This window comes from Dendropsophus ebraccatus, chromosome 3 (assembly GCF_027789765.1).
Source record: "Dendropsophus ebraccatus isolate aDenEbr1 chromosome 3, aDenEbr1.pat, whole genome shotgun sequence".
Lineage (NCBI taxonomy): Eukaryota > Metazoa > Chordata > Amphibia > Anura > Hylidae > Dendropsophus > Dendropsophus ebraccatus.
In genome coordinates, this window is record NC_091456.1 from 13037267 (window position 1) to 13064215 (window position 26949).

Below are 26949 nucleotides of genomic sequence, written 5' to 3' on the forward strand. Positions count from 1 at the left end.
CCACGACTCACAGGATGGAGCCTGAAGAGGAGGGAGAGCTACTGCCTGCAGCCACACAGCGCAGATTAGGTGAGTTGATGTTTTTTTTTTTTTTAAACTATTGGTGCATATTGGTATACTGCAGGGGGCATTATTAATATATGGGGCATACTGCAGGGGACATTATTAATATATTAGGGGCATTCTGCAGGGGGCATTATTAATATATGGGGGCATTCTGCAGGGGGCATTATTAATATATGGGGGCATACTGCAGGGGGCATTATTAATATATGGGGGCATACTGTAGGGGGCATTATTATTATATGGGGGCATACTGCAGGGGGCATTATTAATATATGGGGGCATACTGTAGGGGGCATTATTATTATATGGGGGCATACTGCAGGGGGCATTATTAATATATGGGGGCATACTGCAGGGGGCATTATTAATATATGGGGGCATACTGTAGGGGGCATTATTATTATATGGGGGCATACTGCAGGGGGCATTATTAATATATGGGGGCATACTGCAGGGGGCATTATTATTATATGGGGCATACTGCAGGGGGCATTATTATATGGGGGCATACTCCAGGGGGCATTAATATATGGGGGCATACTGCAGGGGGCATTATTATTATATGGGGGCATACTGCAGGGGGCATTATTATATGGGGCGTACTGCAGGGGGCATTATTACTGTATGAGGGCAAAGCAGGGGGCACTTGTACTCTGACCTCATGGCCATAGTACTTCTCATTGTACCCCTTTATATTGCAGTATATGAGCCACATAATTATCAGCGCCATATACTGTGGCGCTATACAGTGCACATCACCACAGTATATGGTGCTTATAATTATGTGCTCATATACGTGGGACTGTATGTATGTATGTGTATGGGATTGTATATATGAGGGGGTTATCCTTTTTTATTTAACTTTTTTAAAATAAATATTTTATTGAAAGGACCTCTGCCAGGCATATTTCACTCTTGAGAGCTTAAAAAGCAGCTCTTGTGGTGATAAGAAGCTGATTTAAAATCCCCAAGAGTGAACTCCGTGAACTATATGTATAATATGTACTGTTTTAGTGTCATTTTGTGCCATTTTGGTTGGTGGTGTGCCCCGGGATTTTTTAAATATAAAAAGTGTGCCGCGGCTCAAAAAAGGTTGAAAATCACTGCCCTAGATCATCTTTAATAGATTGTTGCTTTGAACACAATAGGAGAAGAGGAATTTTTATTCACGTTATACAAGAGATTTAGGTGGAAATGTGCATGCTCGCTCAAGGAGGACATGTATGTTCATGTGTAGGTTAAAGTAAGCAGGGAACATAGGCGTATGGCTAGCTTTGTAGGAACATGCGAAAATAATAACAATGTCATGGAAATTCCTATTGTCGGCTTTCCCATATTTTGGACAACTGTTTCCTGTATGCAAGATCCAATGCCAGCACATTCATTTGTAAATGCGGTATTATTGTCAGCCTCGCTGTCCGCCTCAGTGACAGAACGGCCTGCAGTAGTGCGGAAGACTGTGCCAAAAGGAGAACCAAATGTCTAACCACAGGGAGGGCATAATCCATTTAATAACTCTCCGCGGGCACATGGCGCCCAGCAGAACTCATCCTTATGGAAGCTTCTCCTTTGTTTTTACCTCCTCATCCGCTTCATGCCATTGTGTGTATAAAGAAATACTATGTTGGTATAGCCACACTGAGCTAATATATCTTACAGGGATAGAAAGGATTTGTCAGTGTCCACAAGTTGCTTGTTTCATCATATAGTAAGATTAAAACACAAGTTATATTTTCCAGTAGGTTATGAAGATTAATTTCTTCCACCGACCATCGACACTTTCCTTCTATTGAAAAAAAAAATTAATTTTTAATTCCTATACGTTATTCTTAAATGTCTAGTTCCGTCAGTGACAATGATGTCTTCATAGTGGAGTGGAGTATATGAACATTAGTTTCAATTAACGAGAACAAAAGCACCAGGTTGTTTCTTTATTCTGAATATTGTTTCGAGTCTTCTCGGTTGTATCGGTTTTATGTAATATTTCATGGATATATTTCACAATGGCAGCTGGTTGGCAAAGCTCACAGCTCTTCGGCAAAAAACACTCTCCACTGACCTCTAAGGGTCCCCCATTTAGAAAAAGGGTGCTCATATATGACAACTAGAGATGAGCGGAACGAACTTTCCGGACAGAGATTCATTCCGAACTTTTAAATGTTTTAAATTTTTTTGTGCAACGTTCGGAACAAGTTCTGAAAGATGTAAGCCGGACATCTAAAAAACAAATAAAAAAATGTTTTCTCACCTTTCCTCCTTCGTGTCTCCGATGTTTCAGCTGCCTCCAGCCTGTTCAGGTAATCACTGACTGAGGGCGGGTTCAGACTACAGAATTATTGCGGATAAAATCTGGCGCATTTCCGCCGGCTCCATAGACACCATTCTATGGGCCGGCCGATTCCGCTATCAATTCTTTCGGCGGAATCCTCCAGTGCATAGAATGGTGTCTATGGCACGGACGGAGAGGCATGCGCGTACAGGCAACGGAATCCGCCGGATTTTATCCGTGCGAATTCTATAGTCTGAACCCACCCTGAAACAGGACAGTACTGTGGCCAGTGATTGGCTGAATTGGCTGTCACTCTTGTCCCAAAAGTGACAGCCAATCACTGGCTGTGGCACACTCCTGTCTCAGTTATCCAGCCATTGATGAACTGAGTAGGCTGTCACCCTCCCTCTCAGCCAATGACTGGCTGACTGAGACGGGACAGGTTACGGCTAGTGATTGGTTCCTTGGGCTGTCACTCTGGTGTCAAGAGCAACAGCCTGCTCAGCCAATCACTGGTTGTGGAGCTGTCCCATCTCAGTCAATAATTGGCTAAATGGATTTTTGGCGGCTGCGAGGGAAACCGGGAAGAAGGACACCGGGGGAGTGTGGACAGGTAAGTATAGATGAGTGAACTTTTTTTTAAACCGCACTAAGGGCTCATGCACACTGAGGAAAAGAGGCAGATTTTTGAGCGGATTCCATGCAAAATTCCGCTCAAAAATCCACCTGTTTAAATTGAGCAAAGCACTTTTCCATTGTTTTCAATGGGCTTTGCGCTGTGCTTTTCACACAGTGAAATCCGTAAGTTTCTATTGCGGATCCACTTTCCGCCCAAAGAAGTGACATGTTACTACGTTGGCCCCGTTCACACTGAGCAAGAACATCAAAATTGCGCAGCGGAACTGTCCGCCGTGGAATCCCGCTATGCTCAGTGTGCTGCTTTGAGTGAATGAGAGGGTGCGCGCTCCTCCACTGCCACCGCTCTCCGCTCGAAGAAATTACGTCACTTCTTTGAGCGGAGAGCGGTGGCTGCGGAGGAGCGCGCTCTCTCTCATTCACTCACAGTGAGACACTGAGCAAGGCGGGATTCCGCAGCGGGATTCGGACCGCTCCGCGGCGGAATCCCGCCTTGCTCAGTGTCTCACTGTCAGTGAATGAGAGAGCGTGCGCTCCTCCGCAGCCACCGCTCTCCGCTCAAAGAAGTGATGTCATTTCTCTGAGCGGAGAGCGGCGGCAGCGGAGGAGCGCGCTTTCTCTCATTCACTCAAAGAAGCACACTGAGCACGGATTTCCGACGCTCTTGCTCAGTGTGAACAGGGCCATAGGGCGGATTCCACTAGAGGAATCCTATAGAAGGCAGTGGGGCTTGAATTCTGCTTGAAATTCTGCTTGAATTCCGCTTGCATTCCGCTTTAATTCCGCTCAAATTCTGCTGAATAGGGGTGGGTTCATACTGAGGAATTCTCGTGGATAATGTCCGCGGAATACCGCAGTATGTCCGTGCGCACGGCTGCGCGCCTTTCCGCCAGCTCCATAGACACCATTCTATGGGCTGGCATATTCCGCTATCCGCCGAAAGAAGTGACATGTCACTTCTTTCGGCGGATAGCGGAATACGCCGGTCCATAGAATGGTGTCTATGGAGCCGGGGCGGAGAGGCGCGCGGCCGTGCGCTCGGACATACTTCGGAATTCAGCTGAGTTTATCCGCGAGAATTCCTCAGTATGAACCCGTCCTAGAAGAGGAATTTCAAGCAGAAATCTTTCCTTTTCAATTCCTCGTCTTTTGCTCAGTCTGCATGAGCCCTAAATCAGCCAAACACCTCCAATCGTTTAGCTCTTTTAGTGCAGTGCGTTTAAGCTTTGGTTTGGATGAACCTGAATTTTTGGTTACTGTTTGGCGAACGTGCCGAACCATACTTTTAAAACGGTCTAATGACAGCCCCTTTAATTTATTACAGCCCCACAAATCCCAGCTTGTAAGAGATTTTTGTTGCACAATTTATAAGCTTGAAGTTGCGCACAGATGGCAGATCTAAGTACACTATACTAACTAGAAGATAAATGGAATGCCTTCGCTTGACTGGGAAGCCGATAACTTTTCGTCTTCAAAATAAGCAAAAAGATAGATCAGTTCAAAGGGAGCGGCGAATATTTGTGCTTGTAAAATGAAAATCTTATCCCAGAAATCTTTGCAAGACAGCAAATAATAATGATTAACCCTCCGCTCGGCTATTGTTGCCTCTGGTGTGGCAGTTAACAATGGCCAATAAAAGTGATTTACTCCCGCTGTACTGCCTGGTAGCGTAATATCCAGCGCGATTGCTTTTATATATCATGGATCATATAAATTATGTTCATTGGAGAGATTGAAATACACAGCTATCTCCACACATTATAGATCACAATGAATTTTGTCAATAAAACAGCATTTAATTTCATGTACAAGATGCATGGGTGATAGCACTGAGTAAATATACTCGGCTAAGATCCGCAGAATTTTCCAATGCTGTGTGACGGCTCTGTCCTCAAAGTCTTCACTAATCCGTCTCAACCGCGATGGGGATGGGGAAGGAGATAAATTGACAGGATACATATTTTAAAACACTTTTAAAACTGTCATGTCTTTCTACCATTACATCTTTTTATTACAGTACGCTTAGTGGAATGGTGCTGTAAAATCATTTAGATAGACTAAGCGCATAGTGAACTGAATTTGTGGAGTTTGGATAATGTTAAAGGGGTGAAAATCTTGTTCTTTTAAATCAACTGGTTTCAGAAAGTTATATAGGTTTGTAATTAACTTCTATTTAAAAATATCCAGCCTTCCAGTACTTATCAGCTACTGTATGCCCTGCAGGAAGTGGTGTTTTCTTTCCAGTCTGACACAGTGCTCTCTGCTGCCACCTCTGTCCATGTCAGGAACTGTCCACAGCAGGAGAGGTTTTCTATGGGGATTTGCAACTGCTCTGGACAGTTCCTGACATGGACAGAGGTGGTAGCAGAAAGCACTGTGTTAGGCCATGTTCACACAACGTATGTTTTGCATAAATCACGGCTGATTTATCACATAATTTATGCAGAAGATATATTGTACGTGAATGAATGGAATCCAGGCCGGAGCTTATACACATAGTATGCGCTCTGGCCAGGATTCCAACCAGCCACACAAAAAACTGACATGTCAGTTTTGTGCAGCCACTATTCATTGAATAGCGGCCACACAGACGTGTCAGTTCACACAATGGAGCTTGCAGCTCCGGCCGCATGCTCCATTGTGTGCAACTGTGAACAGAAATGAAGATCATCCAGCTGGTACTGCAGTACCGACCGGGATGATCTTAACTGACACCGACGGTTCTGTGACACGGCTGGGTCACAGAACGGCTGGTGTCTTACATCGTGTGATAATGGCCTTAGATTGGAAAGAAAATAACACTTCCTGCAGGGCATACAGCAGCTGCTAACTATAAGAAGACTTGATATTTTTGAATAGAAGTAAATTACAAATCTATAGAATTTTCTAAAAGCAGTTGATTTTAAAGAAAAAGATTTGCGCCAGAATACCCCTTTAAAGGGGCAAAAAAAAAAAAAAAATCAGCAGTGTGCAGAGTCTTTAAAGTGTAAGTCTTTAAGTCCAACAGCATCAGATGAAGTCTCAGAATCTTATTCCATCACCAAGCAATAACAGCAAGGTTTCAAACCTATGGGTCTTTGTCAAAGACTCATTAGGTCGAAACGTTGCTGTCTTTGCTTGGTGATGGACTGTGACAGTAAATTTCCTACAAGTTTTCTTAGCTTCGTAGAGAATTGTAGAAACAATTTTGAAATGTTGAGAACATCCATTTTCTTCTGTTGAAGTCTGTTAACTTTAATATTATGTTTTTTTTCCCCTTCTATACAGTGACGGAAAGTCGTGTGACAATGGACAGTATACAGCGGTTCTCATCGGTCCCGGTATATCTACCTGTGAGCTATCACGTTTGTAATTCAGAAGTTTCTTTCTTCCTCAAAGAGGCCAATCAAGACCTCATGAAAAACTCAAGCTTACAATCCCGAACAGAACCGCTGTTCATATATAAAGCCAAGGTGCCACCGGCCATTAATGCCACCTATGGACCCTATTCGGCAGAACAAACTGTGCCAAAAAATGTGATCATTACCTCAAGTACTTTCAGTTCTACCAACAGATTCACATTCAACTGGCAATTAAAGTCCCACATAATAGAGAGCTCCATATATTCCAACAAGCCAAAAGTGCAGGCTTTATTTTATATTATGGGAAAGGACTGGGAGGACTATCATCCGTCCGAGATTTTACCGTGTGTGAGAATGGTTGCCGTCTTGGAAAATCGAGAACTTTCGGCAAGCTGTAGGCTGAAAGGAAAGCTGGGGTTATGTGTAGCAGAGCTAGAGTTCCTGCCCAGTTGGCTAAGTACATCTTCTCCCACAGATGCTGACGTATTCCCAGTTCCCCCTCAAGGAATACCAGTTGAACTTCACTACATCGTCTATAGCACCAGAGAAGATGAAGAATGTTCTTCAGAGGAAACAAAATGGTCAAATAGGATTCAACCCAACAAAGACACTGACCAAAAAACCTCAAGCGCAATGGAAAGATTTGGCAGCGTAATTGTATATCCTACTCAAGACACCATGAGAATGTCGGTACTCCCAGTGGATAACAATATCCAGATTCGATACCCGCCAGGTCCAGTGAAAGTAGGAGACATCGTAACCTTCTTTGTATCAGTGGCGGGAAGCTCAATGATCCATCAGTTCATGTTAAGGTATGCTATTCAGAAGGAAAGAAGTATTAGCAGGTTCTCTTACCGGTGATGGTCTTCTGAAGCTTGTAAGTCCAGTTGTTTTGGTGAAATTCGATCCTATAAAAATATTAAAATTATTCAATATTATTCCTCTGCCCCACTAAGCACCATTCAGTGCACCTTCCACCGGCTTAGATGCCCATGCCCCCTGACGCATATTCCAGCCTGCCTGCTTATGTAGTGGTGGGCTGAATGGTGCTATAGGGGTGCTCCTAACAAGTTAATTTGCATATTTTTGTAGGATTTCATTTCATTAAAACTGCAGGACTAACAAGCTTCAGAAGACTGGTAGAGATGATCGAACATCGGGAAATATTAGGCTCTATCGAACTTGAACCTGCAGCATTTGATTCCAGATGACTTCCTGTTCCGTGGGGAAGGTGGAGACTGCCGGAGTACCGCCTGGAAAACAGGGATACAGCCTATTACCTAGGCTGTATACCTGTTTTTCAGGCGGTACTCCGGCAGTCTCCACCTTCCTCACAGAACGGGAAGGCATCTGGAATCAAATGTGGAAGGTTTGAGAAGATTCGAGTTCGATAGAACCTAAGATCTCTCGATGTTCGATCATCTCTAAAGTGCCGGTAAAAGGAAATAAGCGGCTAGCGGGAACTATCAGCAGGTTTATATGCACAAACATGCTGATAGTTTTCCTTTAAGCTTTGCCACCATGCTATTTATGTGTACAGTTGTTATAAAATTTACTGTTTTTACTAACCAGTCCACAAACCCCCCCACAAGAGATACATTGTACAGTTCAGTGACAAAAACCTAAGAAATTAAAGGAATTTATTGAATTTCAGAGTTAGGCTGGGTTCACACTGCATTTTTTTTCCATGCATTTTATGCAAAAAACCATGAAAAAACAGATGCATTTGTGTGCATTCCTTTTGATCCGTTTTTCCATTGACTTCCATTATAAAAAAAAAGGATAAAATAAAAAAAACTGATCAAAACGCATCCATTTTTTGAGCGTACACAAAAATGTGGTTGACCACAGTTTTGATCTATTTTTTGATCCGTTTTTTTTTTTTTAAATAATGTATTTCAATGGAAAAAATCTGATTAAACCGGTTGCACACAAATGCATTCATTATTTTAAAAATCCGGATGAAAAAAAAAAAACAGATTGCAAATACGCAGTTTGTACCCATCCTTGGCTGACACTGACCTGTATAATGGGTGACCTTGTTCTCAAATTACATTGTACCTGTCATTAAAAATAACTTTTGGCATGTCATCAGACATCTCGAAAATTTTTGATCACAGTTGGTCTCCCGTTATGAGCACAACATATAGCCGTGACGTCATCCACTCTCTGGCCGACCGCTTATTCTGTCAATATTCTTAGTGTTATATTTACAGAATGATTGACCAGCCTGGGAGAGGATTACACTCCCCCGTCATCTTTCCCCGGTTATATATTCTGATCAGAGTGGGTCTCAGCAGTGAGACCCATTGAGATCAATAACTTTTGAAAGTTATTTGTAGTGACAGTTCTCATTAAACTTAAATTTTTACTTACATAAATTCTTGTTTTTTGATTCGCTGTATGTATGCTAGGTCTAGTAAATATGTATATTTTGCTGCTTAGACATCATAGTTTGAAATAGGAGCGTAAGACCGGAGGGTCGTGGTTTTAGTGGTAACAAGAATGCAGATCATTTTGTTGCAGGTAAATGAGTACATTGCATCTGATCATGATGAAAACTAATGAAGGTGCCGGTGAGGTCTCTGATCACATTGCCGGACCTGGATTTCAGAGCGTAAGGGCTCCAGCAGGTGCAATACCTCGCTTTATGAGCTTAGCTGATGATTTAGATGCAGTCATCCAGTGCCAATCCCAGCAGCGTATCTGTAAGCTTCTGTGCCAAGGGTGAAATGAAGCCAGTTTGGTCAAGCTTTCCAATCCAGAAAGCCAAATCCTTCTCCGCTGTCCTGTACTGCTGTCAGTATGATGCACCTGTCGCTATGTCAGGCACACCATGTCCGCCTAATTCAAGCTTCCTCATAAACCTGCTTTCTCTCCATTCAGTACTGGATAGACAGGCTGCCCGCTGCTTCTGCCAGTCTTCTGCATTAGACCTCAGCTGTTTATAATGCCATCGTTATTGCCTCAGAAACTACAAGGCTTCATGCAGTTGGGTCAATGGAAAAATAAGTTATGAATTGTGTTATGATTACTATGTGATTAAGATATCAAGGTGTTTATATGGTATATGTATGTAATAATAGATTGTTGTGTAGCAGAGGAGGAAGGATGCGCTTCAGCCTCATATAAACATACATTACCTGTATTGGCCACATAGGTAACCAGCTGCAATAAAATGCTGTATTTAAGTGGTAATTGTAAAGTAAATTATATGTACAGTACAGTGGTCTCTTAATTTACAATGGCCCCAGGATACAATATTTTCAACATACAATGTTCCTTTTTGGACCATCGTAACTTGAGACCAAATTCAGCATACAATTCTACAGACAGTCCAGATCTGCGGGAAAAAACTAGCTAATTGACCAATGAAAGTGGCCATTTTATTGGTAAAATCCCATTATTAGGGAAGTGCAAGCACTAGTGTGCGGTCTGGTATCTCCTCTCTACAGTATAGGGTGATACTACATGTCCTGTACTGCTGTGTGTCTAGTATCTCCTCTCTATAGTATAGTGTGATACTACATGTCCTGTACTGCTGTGGGTGTGTCTGGTATCTCCTCTCTACAGTATAGGGTGATACCACATGTCCTGTACGGCTGTGTGTGTCTGGTATCTCCTCCCTACAGTACAGTGTGATACTACATGTCCTGTACTGCTGTGTGTCTTGTATCTCCTCTCTACAGTCCAGTGTGATACTACATGTCCTGTACTGCTGTGTGTCTAGTGTCTCCTCACTACAGTATAGTGTGATACTACATGTCCTGTACTGCTGTGTGTATGTGTCTAGTATCTCCTCTCTACAGTATAGTGTGATACTACATGTCCTGTACTGCTGTGTGTGTCTAGTATCTCCTCTCTACAGTATAGTGTGATACTACATGTCCTGTACTGCTGTGTGTGTCTAGTATCTCCTCTCTACAGTATAGTGTGATACTACATGTCCTGTACTGCTGTGTGTGTCTGATATCTCCTCTCTACAGTATAGTGTGATACTACATGTCCTGTACTGCTGTGTGTGTCTAGTATCTCCTCGCTACAGTATAGTGTGATACTACATATCCTGTACTGCTGTGTGTGTCTAGTATCTCCTCTCTACAGTACAGTGTGATACTACATGTCCTGTACTGCTGTGTGTGTCTAGTGTCTCCTCTCTACAGTATAGTGTGATACTACATGTCCTGTACTGCTGTGTGTGTCTGATATCTCCTCTCTACAGTACAGTGTGATACTACATGTCCTGTACTGCTGTGTGTGTCTGATATCTCCTCTTTACAGTACAGTGTGATACTCCATGTCCTGTACTGCTGTGTGTCTGGTATCTCCTCTCTACAGTATAGTGTGATACTACATGTCCTATACTGCTCTGTGTGTCTAGTATCTCCTTTACAGTATAGTGTGATACTACATGTCCTGTATGGCTGTGTGTCTAGTATCTCCTCTCTACAGTATAGTGTGATACTACATGTCCTGTACTGCTGTGTGTCTAGTATCTCCTCTCTACAGTCCAGTGTGATACTACATGTCCTGTACTGCTGTGTGTCTAGTATCTCCTCTCTACAGTATAGTGTGATACTACATGCCCTGTACTGCTGTATGTGTCTGGTATCTCCTCTCTACAGTATAGTGTGACACTACATGTCCTGTACTGCTGTGTGTGTCTGCTATCTCCTCTCTACAGTTTAGTGTGATACTACATGTCCTGTACTGCTGTGTGTCTGGTATCTCCTCTCCACAGTATAGTGTGATACTACATGTCCTGTACGGCTGTGTGTCTCGTATCTCCTCTCTACAGTACAGTGTGATACTACATGTCCTGTGCTGCTCTTTATCTGTGACAGGATAAGTTGCGCTTTTGGGCATCAGGTGAGGACGGCTTCATTTTATATTTCTGGGGCCTGCGTTACCTGCTACAGGACCGGAAAACTCTCCAGTCCTCTACATAGAAAGAAATTTAGGTAGGTCTTTCTGACTGTTATATGTAAGGACTTGCTGTATACATATGAGTTAGCTGCTTATTTTTCTCAAAATAAATTTTTTTCCCATTTTGGGTGATTTAGAACCAATTACCAGTTTTCCATAGAATTTTATAAATAAATAAAGTAAAATACACACATAACCCCTTATAGCCCCCAATACAATAATACATGTAGAAAATAATAAAAAGAAGGTATCGCCATGTGTGTAACAACGCTGGCAATAAAATTATCACATGGTAACCACAGAAATTTTAAATTGTGAAAAATATGTCCAGAAAAAAACATTCTCAGAATCAGTAAGATTCGGACGGCAAAGACCGCTTATATATAACATGTCAAATCGCATAACAATGAAGATCTGAAAATTCTAAATATCCATTGGAGAAGTAAAATATTGATCCAAACAGAGACAATATGTCCTGTAGAAATAAGGATTTGCTTTTTTTAGACTGGCCGAGCGTTTCCCCGCTTTACCCTTTTCTGTTCAATTTCATTGAATCGGTTATTTCTAAGAAGCCTGAAGTTTTGTGACAGCTCTCCAGGTTATTTAAAGTGTATTTGTCATTTCAGGTGACTTTTCAGAATAAGCTGTCATGTGTGTACATGGGGAAAATCTCTATCTCTGGCTATTATATAGATCCTGCATTTATCAGCAGTTTTTTTTTTTATCACATTGTATGTTTCATCTTTTATTGTCAGTTTTTCTTGAACTCATCTCATCAAGGGATGAAGTCTGTCTGTAATGCTGTATCCCATAGAGAACACAGAAAAAAAGATGAGAGCCTGTCTCCTGCATTTAGAAGCATCAGCAGCAGCATGGAGGACGTTATACAACAGTGTTAAAGGGGAACTATCTGCAGGTTAGATGCATCTAATCGGCTGATAGCGCCCTATTGTGCATGAGGCACTGAGGATGAGGGTATGTCTCTTACCTTCATCCACTTTTAATGTAGTCTTCTATCTGGCTGTTTGGAGCACTGGCTTGCCCCCAGATCGCTGATCCACCCCCAACCGGTCGCCCCTTCTAATGACTATCAGTGGAGTGGGCCGGACAGGGGCTGCCCGGATCAGCACTCTAAGGGTGGGCAGTGCTCCAAGTAGCCTTACTGGACTTCATAAAAACTGCACGGGAACGGGCACGAGGATAAAGGTAAGAGACATACCCTCATCCTCTGTGCATAATAGGTAGCTATCACCAGGTTACATATGTCTAATCTGCCGATAGTTCCCCATTAGGCTATGTTCACACAACGTATATTTTCGTAAAATCATGGCCGTTGTACAACAGCCTTGATTATTAAGAAAATATACTTACGTGCCTTTGCTGCCTATGGGATCACGTCTGGAGCGTATACACATAGTATACGCTCCGGCCGGGATCCTTAGCGGCGCTGCAAACAATTGACATGTCAGTTTTCTGCGGCTGCCATTCAGTGAATAGCGGCCGCAGAAATGCATGTCAGTGCACACTGTGGAGCGAGCGGCTCCGACCACTCGCTTCATGGTGTGCTGTGAGGAGTTCTGATACGGGTGCGCATGGATGCGCCTGCATCAGAACTCTGCGGCCTGAAAGATCATACTGGCCGGGATGATCTTTTCAGAGACCAGCCGTTTTGGTCACGGAACAGCCGGTCTCTTACAGCATGTGAACATGGCCTTAAGCAGCGTTCTTGTGAGTCTCACACCAAAGCAGAGATTTTGTCTGTGTGTGTCTCTCCCTCTGTCTGCAGCTGGTCCTTTCCTCCTTCTTCACCTTTCCCTCTCAATATCTCAATAGACAAAATAAAAAAAACAGGCTTCATCCCTTCCTTTATGGCGACTGATTTTTATGGGTGGGTTCACACATAACGGAATCACATTCCCGTACTGTCAGTTTGAATAGGATTACATATCCAGTGTGGAACAGAGGCAATGTTCAGTAATACAGCAAACTCTAATTTATTCTGGAATACTCAGACATTTTAGGGGGGGCTGGGGATGACCCAGCTGTCGTGGTCCATGTGGGAACCAATGACAGGATACAAGGTAGGTGGAGGTCTATTAAAAATAATTTTAGAGAACTAGGTGCTAAGTTGAAGGGGAGGACCTCCAAGGTGGTATTCTCTGGAATACTGCCTGTGCCATGCGCATCGCAGGAAAGACAGCGGGAGCTTAGGGAGTTAAATGCATGGCTCAAGTCGTGGTGTAGAGAAGAAGGGTTTGGGTTTTTAGAGCACTGGGCTGACTTTTCATTGGGGTACAAACTGTTTTCCGCAGATAATTTGCACCTTAATGGAAGGGGGTCCGCTGTGCTGGGGGAGAGAATCCTAGAAGGGGTGGAGGGGTTTTTAAACTAGGGATGTGGAGGGAGGACAATGTAGTGTGTAATATAGTGGTGGATAGGTTAGAGAGGGGACAGAACAATGAGGAGGGAGGAGAAGGGTCCTGTGGGGGGAGGATAAGAGCAGTGCATAGGGAGATCCATATGTTGCGGATGAACAGTGAGGATGATTGTGGCCACAGCACAGTAATAATTCCCATTTCTTATAATGAAGCGGTTAAACTCAATGGTAATATAAAGTGTATGGTAACTAATGCCAGAAGTCTAGCCAGCAAGATGGGGGAGCTGGAGGCCTTGGTTCTGGAGGAGTCCATTGATGTGGTTGGTGTGACTGAGACATGGCTGGACTCCTCACATGACTGGGCTGTCAATATTCAGGGATTTACGTTGTTCAGAAGGGACCGGGTGGGCAGAAGGGGAGGAGGAGTATGTCTGTATGGTATAAGGACAGGGTGGGCAGGAGGAGGAGTATGTCTGTATGTCAGAAATGATATTAAAGTGAGTGTAAAAGATGCAATAGTGGGCGATGACTGTGATGATGTGGAAGCATTATGGGTAGAACTACAGAAGGAGGTAAAGAGTGAAAAAATTATTCTTGGTGTAATCTATAGACCCCCCAACATTACTGAGGAGGTAGATGGCCAGTTGAATAGACAAATAGAGCGGGCTGCCCGGGAGGGAACAGTAGTGATAATGGGGGACCTCAACTACCCAGATATAGATTGGGGTCACGGTTCAGCTAAAACCACAAAGGGGAGGGAATTTCTTAACCTCCTGCAGGATAATTTTCTGGGCCAGTTTGTGGAGGAGCCAACTAGAAGTGATGCCTTGTTGGATCTGGTTATTTCTAACAACGCTGAGCTGGTTGGGGATGTCACTGTCCATGAACACCTGGGTAATAGTGACCACAATATAGTGACTTTTAGCTTAAAGTGTAGAAAAGAAAAACATGTTGGGAGGGCAAAAACTCTTAATTTTAAAAGGGCCAATTTTCCTGGGTTAAGGGCAGAACTTCAGGGCATAGACTGGGAGCGGCTGCTGTCACATACGGATACAGCTAATAAATGGGAAATCTTCAAATCCACATTAAATAACTGTACTGCCAAATATATTCCTATGGGTAACAAATATAAACGGTTAAAATCCAATCCCACATGGCTTACAACCGAGGTTAGAAGGGCTATAAATGAGAAAAAAGGGGCATTTAAAAAATATAAATCAGAGGGGTCAGCTGTAGCATTTAAACATTACAAAGAAGTCAACAAAACCTGTAAAAATGTAATAAAAGCAGCAAAAATTCACAATGAAAGGCAGGTAGCTATAGAAAGCAAAAGAAACCCCCAAAAATTCTTCAAATATATTAATGCAAAAAAACCAAGGTCAGAGCATGTAGGACCCCTAAATAATGGCGACGGGGAATTAATAACTGGGGATCAGGAGAAAGCTGAGTTACTTAATGGGTTCTTCAGTTCTGTATATACAAAAGAGGATGGAGCTGTGGTGGGTGGGGCCAGTACTGAGGTGGGTGGGGCCAGTGCTGCTAACACATGTAATGTACTGAACTGGTTTACTATAGATATGGTCCAAGATAAATTAAACAAACTCAATGTAACCAAAGCTCCAGGGCCTGATGGATTGCACCCCAGAGTTCTTAGGGAACTCAGTTCTGTAATTTCACTACCCTTGTATGAAATATTCCGTGATTCTTTGCTTACTGGTATTGTGCCGAGGGACTGGCGTAAGGCAAATGTAATGCCGATCTTCAAAAAGGGCTCTCGAACTTCCCCAGGTAACTATAGACCCGTAAGCTTAACGTCCATTGTGGGGAAACTATTTGAGGGGCTTATAAGGGACTAAATCCAGGAATATGTAGTGGCTAATAGTATTATAAGTGATAACCAGCATGGTTTTACTAAGGACAGAAGCTGTCAAACCAACCTAATATGTTTCTATGAAGAGGTAAGTAGAAGCCTGGATGGCGGCGCGGCTGTGGATATAGTGTACCTGGATTTTGCAAAAGCGTTTGACACAGTTCCTCATGGACGTCTGATGGGTAAGTTAAAGTCTATTGGTTTGGAAAATTTAATGTGTAACTGGATTGAAAACTGGCTTAATAATCGTACCCAGAGAGTGGTGGTCAATGATTCCTACTCCGAATGGTCCCCGGTAATAAGTGGTGTACCCCAAGGGTCAGTACTGGGCCCTCTTCTGTTTAACTTGTTTATTAATGATATTGAGAATGGAATTAACAGCAATGTTTCTATCTTTGCAGATGACACCAAGCTTTGTAGTACAGTACAGTCTATGGAGGATGTGCAGATGTTACAGGATGACTTAGACACTCTGAGTGTTTGGGCGTCCACTTGGCAAATGAGGTTCAATGTGGATAAATGTAAAGTTATGCACCTGGGTACTAATAACCCGCATGCATCATATGTCCTGGGGGGAGTTACTCTGGGAGAGTCACTGATGGAGAAGGATCTGGGTGTACTTGTAGATAATAGACTACAGAACAGCACACAATGTCAGTCAGCTGCTTCTAAGGCCAGTAGGATATTGTCATGCATTAAAACAGGCCTGGACTCTCGGGACAGGGATATAATATTACCGCTTTATAAAGCTTTGGTGCGGCCTCATCTGGAGTATGCCGTCCAGTTTTGGAACCCGATTCATAAAAAGGATGTTCTAGAGCTGGAGAGGGTACAAAGACGGGCAACTAAACTAATAAGGGGAATGGAGCATCTTAGTTATGAGGAGAGATTAAAAGAATTACATTTGTTTAGTCTGGAGAAGAGACGTTTAAGGGGAGATATGATTAACTTATTTAAATATATAAATGGCCCCTACAAGAAATATGGGGAAAAGATGTTCCAGGTAAAACCCCCTCAAAGGACAAGAGGGCATTGCCTCCGCCTGGAGAGACAAGGGGGCGCTGCCTCCGCCTGGAGAAAAAAAGGTTCAATCTCCGGAGGCGACAAGTCTTCTTTACCATGAGAACTGTGAATCTGTGGAACAGTCTACCACAGGATCTGGTCACAGCAAAAACAGTAGAGGGCTTCAAAACAGGGCTAGACAAGTTCTTAGACCAAAATAATATAGATGCATATGTATAGAACATATCACCCCTCCCCCTTCCCTGTATCCATCCCCTCCTTGGTTGAACTTGATGGACATGTGTCTTTTTTCAACCGTATTAACTATGTAACTATGTAACTATGTAATAGTTTTAAAGGCGTCCGGGAACATGGTAATTAGTCATCAGGGCGGTCCCTGGTGGCTGTCTCCACCCTGCCAGCCTTGACTGACTCTTGTCTCCCTGTGTGTTTAGGGAAAGATATGTTAAGTCAAGTAGGGTGCAGCTATACGGTCTGTGACTAGTTCCCCATGCCTGGTGGCTTGTAAAAATATGATTTCATACTTTTCTGTGGTAACACAGAAACATTTGATAAATAAGATCATTTGAAAAGACCAATATAGTTTAACATCTTTTCAATAAAGTAATCACTATACAGTATGTCTTATGCTTGTGCCAAGTTTATGTTATTTGGAGATGGAGGCCAGGCAGGATTGGGTATGTATGGGTGGGGAATGAACAGTGATAGAAATACGGTTTAAAGGGGAACTCCAAGTAAGAAAAATTTAACCCTGTTTAATCCCTACTCCTAATCTAAGCTTGTGTGTAATAGGTTTCTATTACATGAAGTGGTCTGTTTGTCTGCAGCACATCCTGACTCACACCCTAAAGCTGCTGAAAATCCTCACTTCCTGGTCCACTCTGTCTCCACTCCTCTGCCCCCACCCTTCTGAGACAGAGGTCACATAATCTCTGTCTCTTCTGTTGCCAGGGAAGCTGTAATGTCTCATTTGTAACCCCCGAACACCACTGACATAACACAGTGATCACCTGGCCAAGGGCAGGAGAAAAACAGCCTCTCCTGAGTAATATAGGGAAAAGGTGAAACTGTTGTTTCATCTCTCTCTCTGATCTATGTACATGAGTAAATACATAGACTGATAGATAGTCACGGTGTTTACTGTGCAAAGTAGAAGCAGATCGAGCCAGTGGTGGGCAGCTACTAGTAGACAAGGACGGGTACTCTCTAGTTGGTTCTGAGGTACAATGCATGCTGGGAGATGCAGTTTCCCGGCCTTGTGCCATGATGCAAAGCTGGGATAATTTGTAATAGTGTGAATCTGGGGCTAGGAGCAGCGTAGACAAGTGGGAAAGTTGTCTAACAATCAGTGGGGGATCGATGAGTGTACCTACATGCTTTGTGCATTTTTTTTTATGGGATCATTAGAGTTCCCCTTTAAAAAGTACTGTGACATGCATCACACATGTGGATAGGTCTAAAAAGATATGAAAGGCGCCATAGGGTAACACCGTAAAAACATAGGCAGCAAAGGGTGCTGTTCAGCGCCGTAACATGTCCTCTCCGCTCTGCCCTCAGTAAGCTCTGAAGCAATGACACTATCACACCAACATTGTCTCTTTCCACCCCTATAAATGTTGGGAGGTAATGGCAGGAGGAGGAGAAGAGGAGTCTGATAACTTAAAGGGGAAGTCCGGTGTCAGACACTTTTTTCAAAAGAGACTGGGAGGAGGTGACCGAACATAACAAAATGCACCAGTGCAGGAGTCTGCTGTCCCATGTTCCGGTTCCTGGTCCCCTGGACGCCTTCTGGTCTGAGCGGGATCTGAGCTCGGCCACTGACTGGTTGAGTTGGACTGACAAATCACCACCCGGGTCCCCGCTCAGACCATGAAATGGCTGGGGGACCGGCAACTGGAGTGGGGGACAGCGGACCCCTGCACTGGAGCCGGGGAGGTAGGTGCATTTTATTATGTTCAGTCATCTCCTCCCCGTCTCTTCCCTCCCCGGACTTCCCCTTTAAGGTATATATTATAAGATTTATTACAACATTTCTTACCGCTGCCGCTACTATTGATAAGTGGGAAAAAATTGAAAGGACACTTACACTTTAACCACTTCAAAGTCATCTATAATGTGAGCAAACTGTTAAAACGCCGTCCAGTTAAGCCCGAATGTGTCAGTGTATTATTTTTCTGACTCGGTCACAGTCTTGCAGACAGTAATAGGATCGGATTAGCCAGTTTTAATTAGTTTCCTTTTCAAAAGATTCACTCATATTTTTCCTTCTTAATTTTTTTTTTCCATTTGGCAGATCTAGCCAATTATCTTCAAACAAGTTTTCTTTCCATTAATGTTTTTTTTTTTTTTTTGTTTCATTTCTAATGTCACAAGGACAGCAGCAAGGAGACGCAGACAATGTTATACAGATGCTGTACCCATTGACTTGCTTTATTAGTAGAAAATCTAAGATTATCAGATGAGACGTTGCCTTAATTTCCACCTACGTTAGACTTTAATGCTAGATCCTCATCTAGTACATGATGTTTTTTCTTTGTAGTAACATGGACTGATTTTATTGACGAACTTGTTGCTTGTCTGCACAAATACTGTGCTTCCCCGAAAAGAAGATCCTCCTTAAATAAGACACCCCCAACAAGCCTAAAATAAGCCCTTTCCCCAAAATAAGGCACCCCCCAAAAGTAAATCGCTCCTAGAAAAAAAACCTGATCGCCCGCCGCCTGCACGCTCCATTTAGCTCCATTTACTTCAATGGAACTGAGTTTGAAACCCCACCCAATGGAGACAAGAGAGGGGGAAAGTGGCCATCTTTTTGTAGCACTGGATAACCCCTTAACAGGGATGGTTTGCATATATAGCTGCAAAACGTACTTTCTGATTTTAGTTAGATAAAAACTGGACCAGATTATAATGGTAACTTTATGCAGTTTATCACCTTTTTATGTATTTTTTATTACATTTTGCGCTTAAGGCTCTTCTGTTTAACCATCTGTCTGCTCATAGGGATTAAGAACATTATTGTTTACATTCAGAGACTGAAAGCCTGTATAGATTAAATAATTCATACAGCTGTGGGTTTGCTACATTGTATCCAGTCTAGGTAATTAGCTGACATGTTTAGGCCCCATGTTTAAGCGGTATTATAGCACTTAGTGGGATTATGCATGTTGAGCACAGTGGTGATAAAACCTTCTTACTGGTGTCTTCAATTAGATTTGTTATATCTGTTTGACTCCTTATGTACTGTATGTCATAGATAAAGAAATTGTCATAAATAAATAAATCAAAGTATTGAAGGAGAAGTCCTGCAAAAATAAAAAATCCCATGCAGGCTGGGGGTGTGGGGAACATAATAAAGTATACTTACCTGTCCCCGTCCCCCCGCAGTGCCGTATTACTATCTGACAATCACAGGCACTAATTTTACCCTGGCTTCCTGGTATGTCACAGCTTGGGTGAAAGTATCTGAGACGACTGATGGATTGCCCTAAACCAGTCAGTGATTGCTATGGTGTCCCGTCCCAGTCACTGACTGGCAGATGCATTATTTTACATTTGGAAACATTGAACTGCAGTGCCCATTGTTTGGACCATTTGTCTAGCTTATCATTTTTCATATTACTGACACCTCCAGGAATATCACACTTTTGTGTCATCAGCAACAGACAAATCTTACCTTCCAAACCTTCACCTATATCACTATCCTTACCTTCCAAACCTTCACCTATGTCACTATCCTTACCTACCAAACCTTCTCTGTCACTATCCTTACCTACCAAACCTTCTCCTATGTCACTATCCTTACCTACCAACCCTTCTCCTATGTCACTATCCTTACCCACCAAACCTTCTCCTATGTCACTATCCTTACCTACCAAACCTTCTCCTATATCACTATCCTTACCTACCAAACCTTCTCCTATGTCAATATCCTTACCTACCAAACCTTCTCCTATGTCACTAACCTTATCTACCAACCCTTCTCCTATGTCACTATCCTTACCCACCAAACCTTCTCCTATGTCACTATCCTTACCCACCAAACCTTCTCCTATGTCACTATCCTTACCTACCAACCCTTCTCCTATGTCACTATCCTTACCTACCAAACCTTCTCCTATGTCACTATCCTTACCTACCAACCCTTCTTCTATGTCACTATTCTTACCTACCAAACCTTCTCCTATGTCACCATCCTTACCTACCAACCCTTCTTCTATGTCACTATCCTTACCTACCAAACCTTCACCTATGTCACTATCCTTACCTACCAAACCTTCCCCTATGTCACTAACCTTACCTACCAAACCTTCCCCTATGTCATTAACCTTACCTACCAACCCTTCTCCTATGTCAACAGGACGTAGAACAGACCCTTGTGGTACACTTGTACCCAGTCTCTGCTCAGAATACACCATTTACAATAACCCTCTATCAGTTCTTTATGTGAAACTGTGTCAAAGGTTTTGTGTCCAGATAGCTAATTAATCAAGAAATCAATTAGATTAGTTTGACATGATCACCTCTCAGTAAAGCCATGCTATCTTCTGTACAAGATAATGGGAGCATCCATCTTTTCTGAGCTTCAGGTAACACCATTTAGACATATGCTTTAGAGCAGCTACATTGACAACAGGAAACAATAATTTGGAGATGACTTTATGACCTATTGGAAAGGTTTCTAGGCATGCTCTGTGAAATCACTCTGCTGGAAGGAGGAGAAGAGGAGCTGTAACCATCGCCTATGGTAAATAGTGAATACTGTGTTATTTTTCATATAGGTCTTACCTCTCATTCTAGTCCTGCCTGTAATGATAATTGGAAGAAAGCTGGAAAGTGATGATTAAACTGTAAGCTTGTTATTAGGCTTAGTGGCCAAAGTAAAAATTGCAAAATAATAAATATGATGTTATTATACATCTCATAAACAGGGGAGTCCTATCAAGCACCATTTCTGGCTCTCCATTTGCATTTATCCCTGATAATGTATAGTGTGTTGGCAAATTAATATAAGAAAGAGAAGTGTTTTACTGGAGCTGGTTACATCATATAAGTTTACTCCTGCAGTGATGAATACCAATTGGAGATATTCAGTGGCTCTCGTTGAGTTCAAAAGGAATATTGCCCCCAAGTTATTTCTTTGAAGACTTGATCAGCAGCCCCCCTGCTTTACTGTCCCATAGTGTATCACATGCTCTCTTCTAGCCCTTTGGGATTTACGGAATTTATCATGCTGGTGTTTGATTTTTAAATATTATTATTATATTTTTGCTCTGCATCCAATTAATTTTATTTATTTCAATATGTTTCCCGCAGATGCTATATTATAGCTGTTAAAATGGAATTGAATTTAAAGTTGAACAATGGTTTGCACGTTTCCTGAAGAGTATATTGAGGGATATATAGTATATTTTTCTGTGTATTTTAGCAGGTTAACAAATGACATAAGCATCAGCATTTTTTTTAGTTACCGTGTTAGCCTAAAACGGTTCTTAGGACAGGTTGCACCTCGTTTTCCCCAAAAATAGCTGTCTGGATTGTACAGTAGCCTGGTGCGAACTGGGCCTGGTTTTTGCTTTTGTGTGAGACACCTGATTGCTTCTCAGCTTCTGGCAATGCAGGAGTTACACTGAGCTCTGCTAGACTTGATTGCTGCAGCTGAGCAAGTCTTTCTGATTGACTTTTCCCTCTGCTTGTCCAATGGGGATCCGGACCGGGCTCTTGATCCTCATAAAAGGAAGCTGATCCAGTCTCTCAGCGCTGGCTATTAGGTTCATACCCTGATCCCAGCTCTCCCTGTCTATTCCTGCAATCCCAGCTCCTAATTCCTCTGCTTGCTCGACTTGTTATCTGACCTCCTGCCTGACCTTCGAGTATTCGATTGTTTACCGATTTTGTACTGCGTTGCCCGTTTGGTTCTGACTTTGGCTTGTTGACTCTCCTTTTGTGTTTGTTTGTCTGTCTCGTTCTGTGTTACACTCAGACCAGAGCATACCGCCTTCATGGTTGCCTGCGGTTGCCTAGAGCCGTTTGAGGGAAGTAGGTAGGGACAGTGGGTGGGTTCAGCCTTAGGGCTCACTGTCGTGTCTTATTCCTACCTCCCCTGTCCTGATAATAGCTGGTGTAAATCATGCTACAAATCTACATCTCCTCCCGAGCAGGCGCAGATTAGTTGTGCCAGAGCCGGTTGAACTCTCTAAGAAGAGTGCACCTATTAGTAAATCCGGACTGGAAAAAGGGCGGGGCTTTATTTAAGACAGTTGTATGAGTATGCCAATATTTGAATAATGACAAAGCTGAAAAATGACAAAGCTGAAAAATTCTACCGGACCAAGTCCGAAAACAGAGAAGTAATGTCATCTATTGCTAGTCATGAACATTAAGCATATCTGACAAGGTTTCTGGGAGGGTAGACTATGAGTAAATAGTTCAAAGTATTCAACACATTTTATAGTAATAAGTAGTGATGAGTGAACATGTTCATATGTTTGTACCGTCATACCACGATCACAAACCGATCACAAACAATGGCGGAGATTTATCAAACATGGTGTAAAGTGAAACTGACTCAGTTGCCCCTAGCAACCAATCAGATTCCACCTTTCATTTTCCAAAGAGTTTGTGAGGAATGAAAGGTGGAATCTGATTGGTTGATAGGGGCAACTGAGACAGTTTACACCATGTTTGATAAATCTCCCCCAATATGTCTAATGATTGTAAGGATTATAACGATCACTTTAGAAAATTTTCAAACATGCGAATGTACGCAACTGTGTAAGTTTCCTCACACCGATTTGAAAGAGCCAATGAACGTGTGCGGAAGGAAGGGCACATGAGGTAATGTAGTAGCCATGTTCACTACTGACATTACTGTGACTGGTTGTACGATTAGCGTCATAACATATGTTACGTACATGGTATGAAAATGCAACGCTAAGGTGAATTTTCTCACTGTTTTTTTCTGATTCTTGTGCTGTTCAGTAGGGAGAGTGACACGAGCAGGGACAGCATCTGAATTTAGTTAGGCAGCACTATTCACAGTTGTAGTTAGTCAGTGTAGGGAGGGAGAGCTGACCAAGTAGGGCTTAGAAAGTTGTGAAATTGTATGTGTAGTTAGGGTGACAGAATCCTGTGCTCGCTTCTTGGCTGATTCTTTTTTGTGTGCGGCTGATAAAATCGTTATCGGTCACACATCTCTATGCCTAAACAGGGGATGTGTGCACGATAACAGTGCATTTAAATGGTGTACAAACCATACAGAGACTGTGCGGCCCGCAAAATTAGTCTTTCTGCGTAAAGGCACTGCAAAGTGCTGTATTTCAAGGGCTTTAAAATGGTCCCATTGTGAGGGCCGAAACGTTGCGTCACGATTGGATGTATTGCTTCTTGATGCTCAAATAAATTACTGCTGGATTTGAACTGATTTCCATGGTGTGATATGGATTTTTACTTATGTGTTTAATTGGACTTGTGATCTGGGCCCTATACACTGACACCCACATCTTCCACATCTAAGAAATGCTGCTCAAACCTATGGCTATGTTCACATGTAGCATTTTGGTCGGTATTTCAGTGCGTATTTTGGTCAGTATTTGTAACCGACAAAGAAAAATACAGCCGTTTTTGTTTTCAATATAATAATGTGCTCCATTGAAATCAATGGGAAATTGTCCGACATTGCAAACACTGTATACAAAAAGTCTGAAATTTATTACGACTGTCAAAATACTGAACATGTTCATTATTTAACACCCTGCTTTAGCAAAGAAAACAAAACAGCTGTCTTTTTCCCCCATGGTCACCCATAACGGCAGTATTTTGGTATTATTTCACTGCGTTTGACTGTAGCCTAAAAGACTGCTTGAGAATTCTCCTCCATGTTTTTATAGCAAAGTGATGATCAGGATCTCCTTTAGGTAGAGCGTTTGGATTTATTTTCGTTTAGCGAGGCTAATTTTACATTGATTTTTCCAGAAAAGGTACGGTTTTGTATTGCTAACATGTCAGAAATAGTATCTTATTCTTCTCTTTCAAGGACAATTATTCTTTGTTTTGTAAAGAAGAAGAAAAAGCGAAACCGACACCGGTTGAAGCCAGGAGCCAATTGGAAGAATAATAGATGCAATAATTGTTCTTAGAAGGTGTGCTGCCCCTGCCGTGTATGGACGTTGTTCTACAACCCAGATTATTGAAATACTACGAAAATTACCCTATTTGTTTCTCTAATTATTAATGCAATAATCTTCCTATTTCTTAATGATGTGTCTTAAAGAGCAATGACTCCTCAGCTGTCGTACTTGTTTTGTCAGAAATGGCCCTCCAGAAATCTTCTGCTTATCATCGATGGCCTGCAGAGGGTCACATATGTAGAACTAGGTCTCGATTAGCTATTTATGTATAACCTCAATTAAAATATGAGCTCATCCAGATATTTAGAGCCGCAGTTACATGGGGACAAATGACTGATTCATAAAATGACCCCTGCGCTAATTCTAAAAGGGTGTAAATATAATGCTCATACGTTGTATGGGGTAAACAAGTGGTAGAGACTCTTACAGTACAAACTTTCCCTATTCTCCATGTAGCGGCCCGAGTTCCCCATACATCTGAAAGGAGTAGTCCGGCCAGGAAGTAAAAAATCAAGGGAAGGTAAAAAAAAACAAGCTATAGTCACTTGTCCTGGTGCCCATGCAGAGCTGCATCCCACTCCTGGACCCTGATGGCTGTTTTATGACCTCCCCGCCAGCTGCGTCACAAGCTGGCTGACAGATGCCCCGCTCAGCAAGCTAGTCAGCTGCTGCCGTCACTGATTGGCTGGGTGGGCTAAATCCTACCAGTCTGTAATGTGGACCCCAGGTTGTGACCTACTCGTAACTAGGGAGAAGATAACAGCCAGTAGTGTTCGGGAGCTCCGTGATGCCGCACGGTGTAGGCTCTGGGATCAGTAAGACTATTTGCTTTTTCAGTTGCCCCCCACCCCCACCCCTGCCCATAGTGATTTTTTACCCCCATGTTGAACCTTACCTTTAAGCTTTAGTCAGCTGCGCCCCTGTGCTTGCAGCGGGCTTGGTCATCAGTATAAGGTATATCAGGCTATCCCAAGCAGCCACCGACAGATGCCGGTAGAGATAGAGCTCAGGTGTGATGGAAAATCACTGCCCATCCTCTATATTTTGCGAGTGAAAAGTTGCTCTGTGGCTATGGCTTAATCCTTCCCTCCCCATAGAAAACACAGGGGTACTTGGCTGTGCCAAAATTACCTGTGTGTGTGTGTGAAGGATGGTGGCTGGATGGAGAGATAACTGACGGCAGAACGATCAATTGGCCATCAGTTATCGAAGATGTGTGGCCACAGTAAACACTATTAGTTCAGTAGGACAATATTCTTTTTTGTCGTTATTAGAGGAGGCCCCAGGAATCCGCTTGTCTTTTCTATCTTGTGTATATGGGATAGCTATTGGAAATATCTGTGAGGTATCGAGCAAGGAAGAGTTGTGTGTGTGTGTGTGGGGGGGGGGGGGCTAGATGCAGGGATCGGTGGAGCCAGGGGCAGCAGACTGTCCCTATCATTATTATAATTTTAGAAACAATTATCAGACATTCTTGGTTGAAAGCCAATGATAGGCTGACATGCACAATGACGGCTGATCATTGCCTTCCAAGTTGAAAGTTTCAACATGAGCTATTACACAGAACGACCACATTATCGGCCGGATCTGCTTGTAATTGGCTAAGTACGACCGATAATTGTTTCATGTAATAGGGCCCTTAGTATTGATTTTCCCTGCAGCGCCACTAAAAAGGATAATAAGGCATTACATATCAAGAGTCTATTGCTGTTTATAGGCCCTCTTCGCTCTGATCAAGTGATGGGATCCTGAACAAAGGGTCTACCTCTCTTGCAGAAGTCACTTATAAGGATTTTGTGAAAGTAGTTTATTTATAATGAACAACTTATTGCTCTGGTGAAATAGAGGTGGCCTCTACATGGTTTCTACTGGCAACCAAAAAAATGTACTTACAAGAAAATTGATAAATCTCCCTGTAAGTGTAAAGTATTATTACATTTTAACACATTGTTCAATTAATCTTGCTCAATGTATCTGTTCCTTCTTGAAACTCGAGTGCACCGAGCAGAGGCAGGCAATGGGACAATTCAGTTTTTGCAAGACTTTAATTTTCAGCACCATGAACAGCGCAAGAATCACAAATGTAATTTTTAACAGCTCCACTAAATACATTGCAAATGTAATATCATAAAATACTAAACAGAGATAATATAAAAAAAAAAACCAAAAAACTAAAACCGTGTTCACACAGAGTGGGAGAGTCGTGTCATGGGAAAAAAATATAATACTTGTTGCTTGGACCTAAAGTTCTCAAGAGCATAATGGCCTTCATAATTCTTTGTTTGGAACAAACGTGACTCTTCCAAGAGCTG

At 42.5% G+C, this 26949-nt stretch overlaps 1 protein-coding gene across 1 annotated transcript in view; it reads left to right on the plus strand.

Moving 5' to 3' along the window:
• The window catches only part of TMEM132B (transmembrane protein 132B), a 425771-nt gene that overhangs the window by 100002 nt on the left and 298820 nt on the right, over positions 1-26949 (plus strand). The window contains exon 2 of the mRNA XM_069960965.1: positions 6239-7124. Within this exon, the coding sequence (XP_069817066.1) occupies positions 6239-7124 (886 nt within the window). The remainder of the gene's footprint in view (positions 1-6238; positions 7125-26949) is intronic.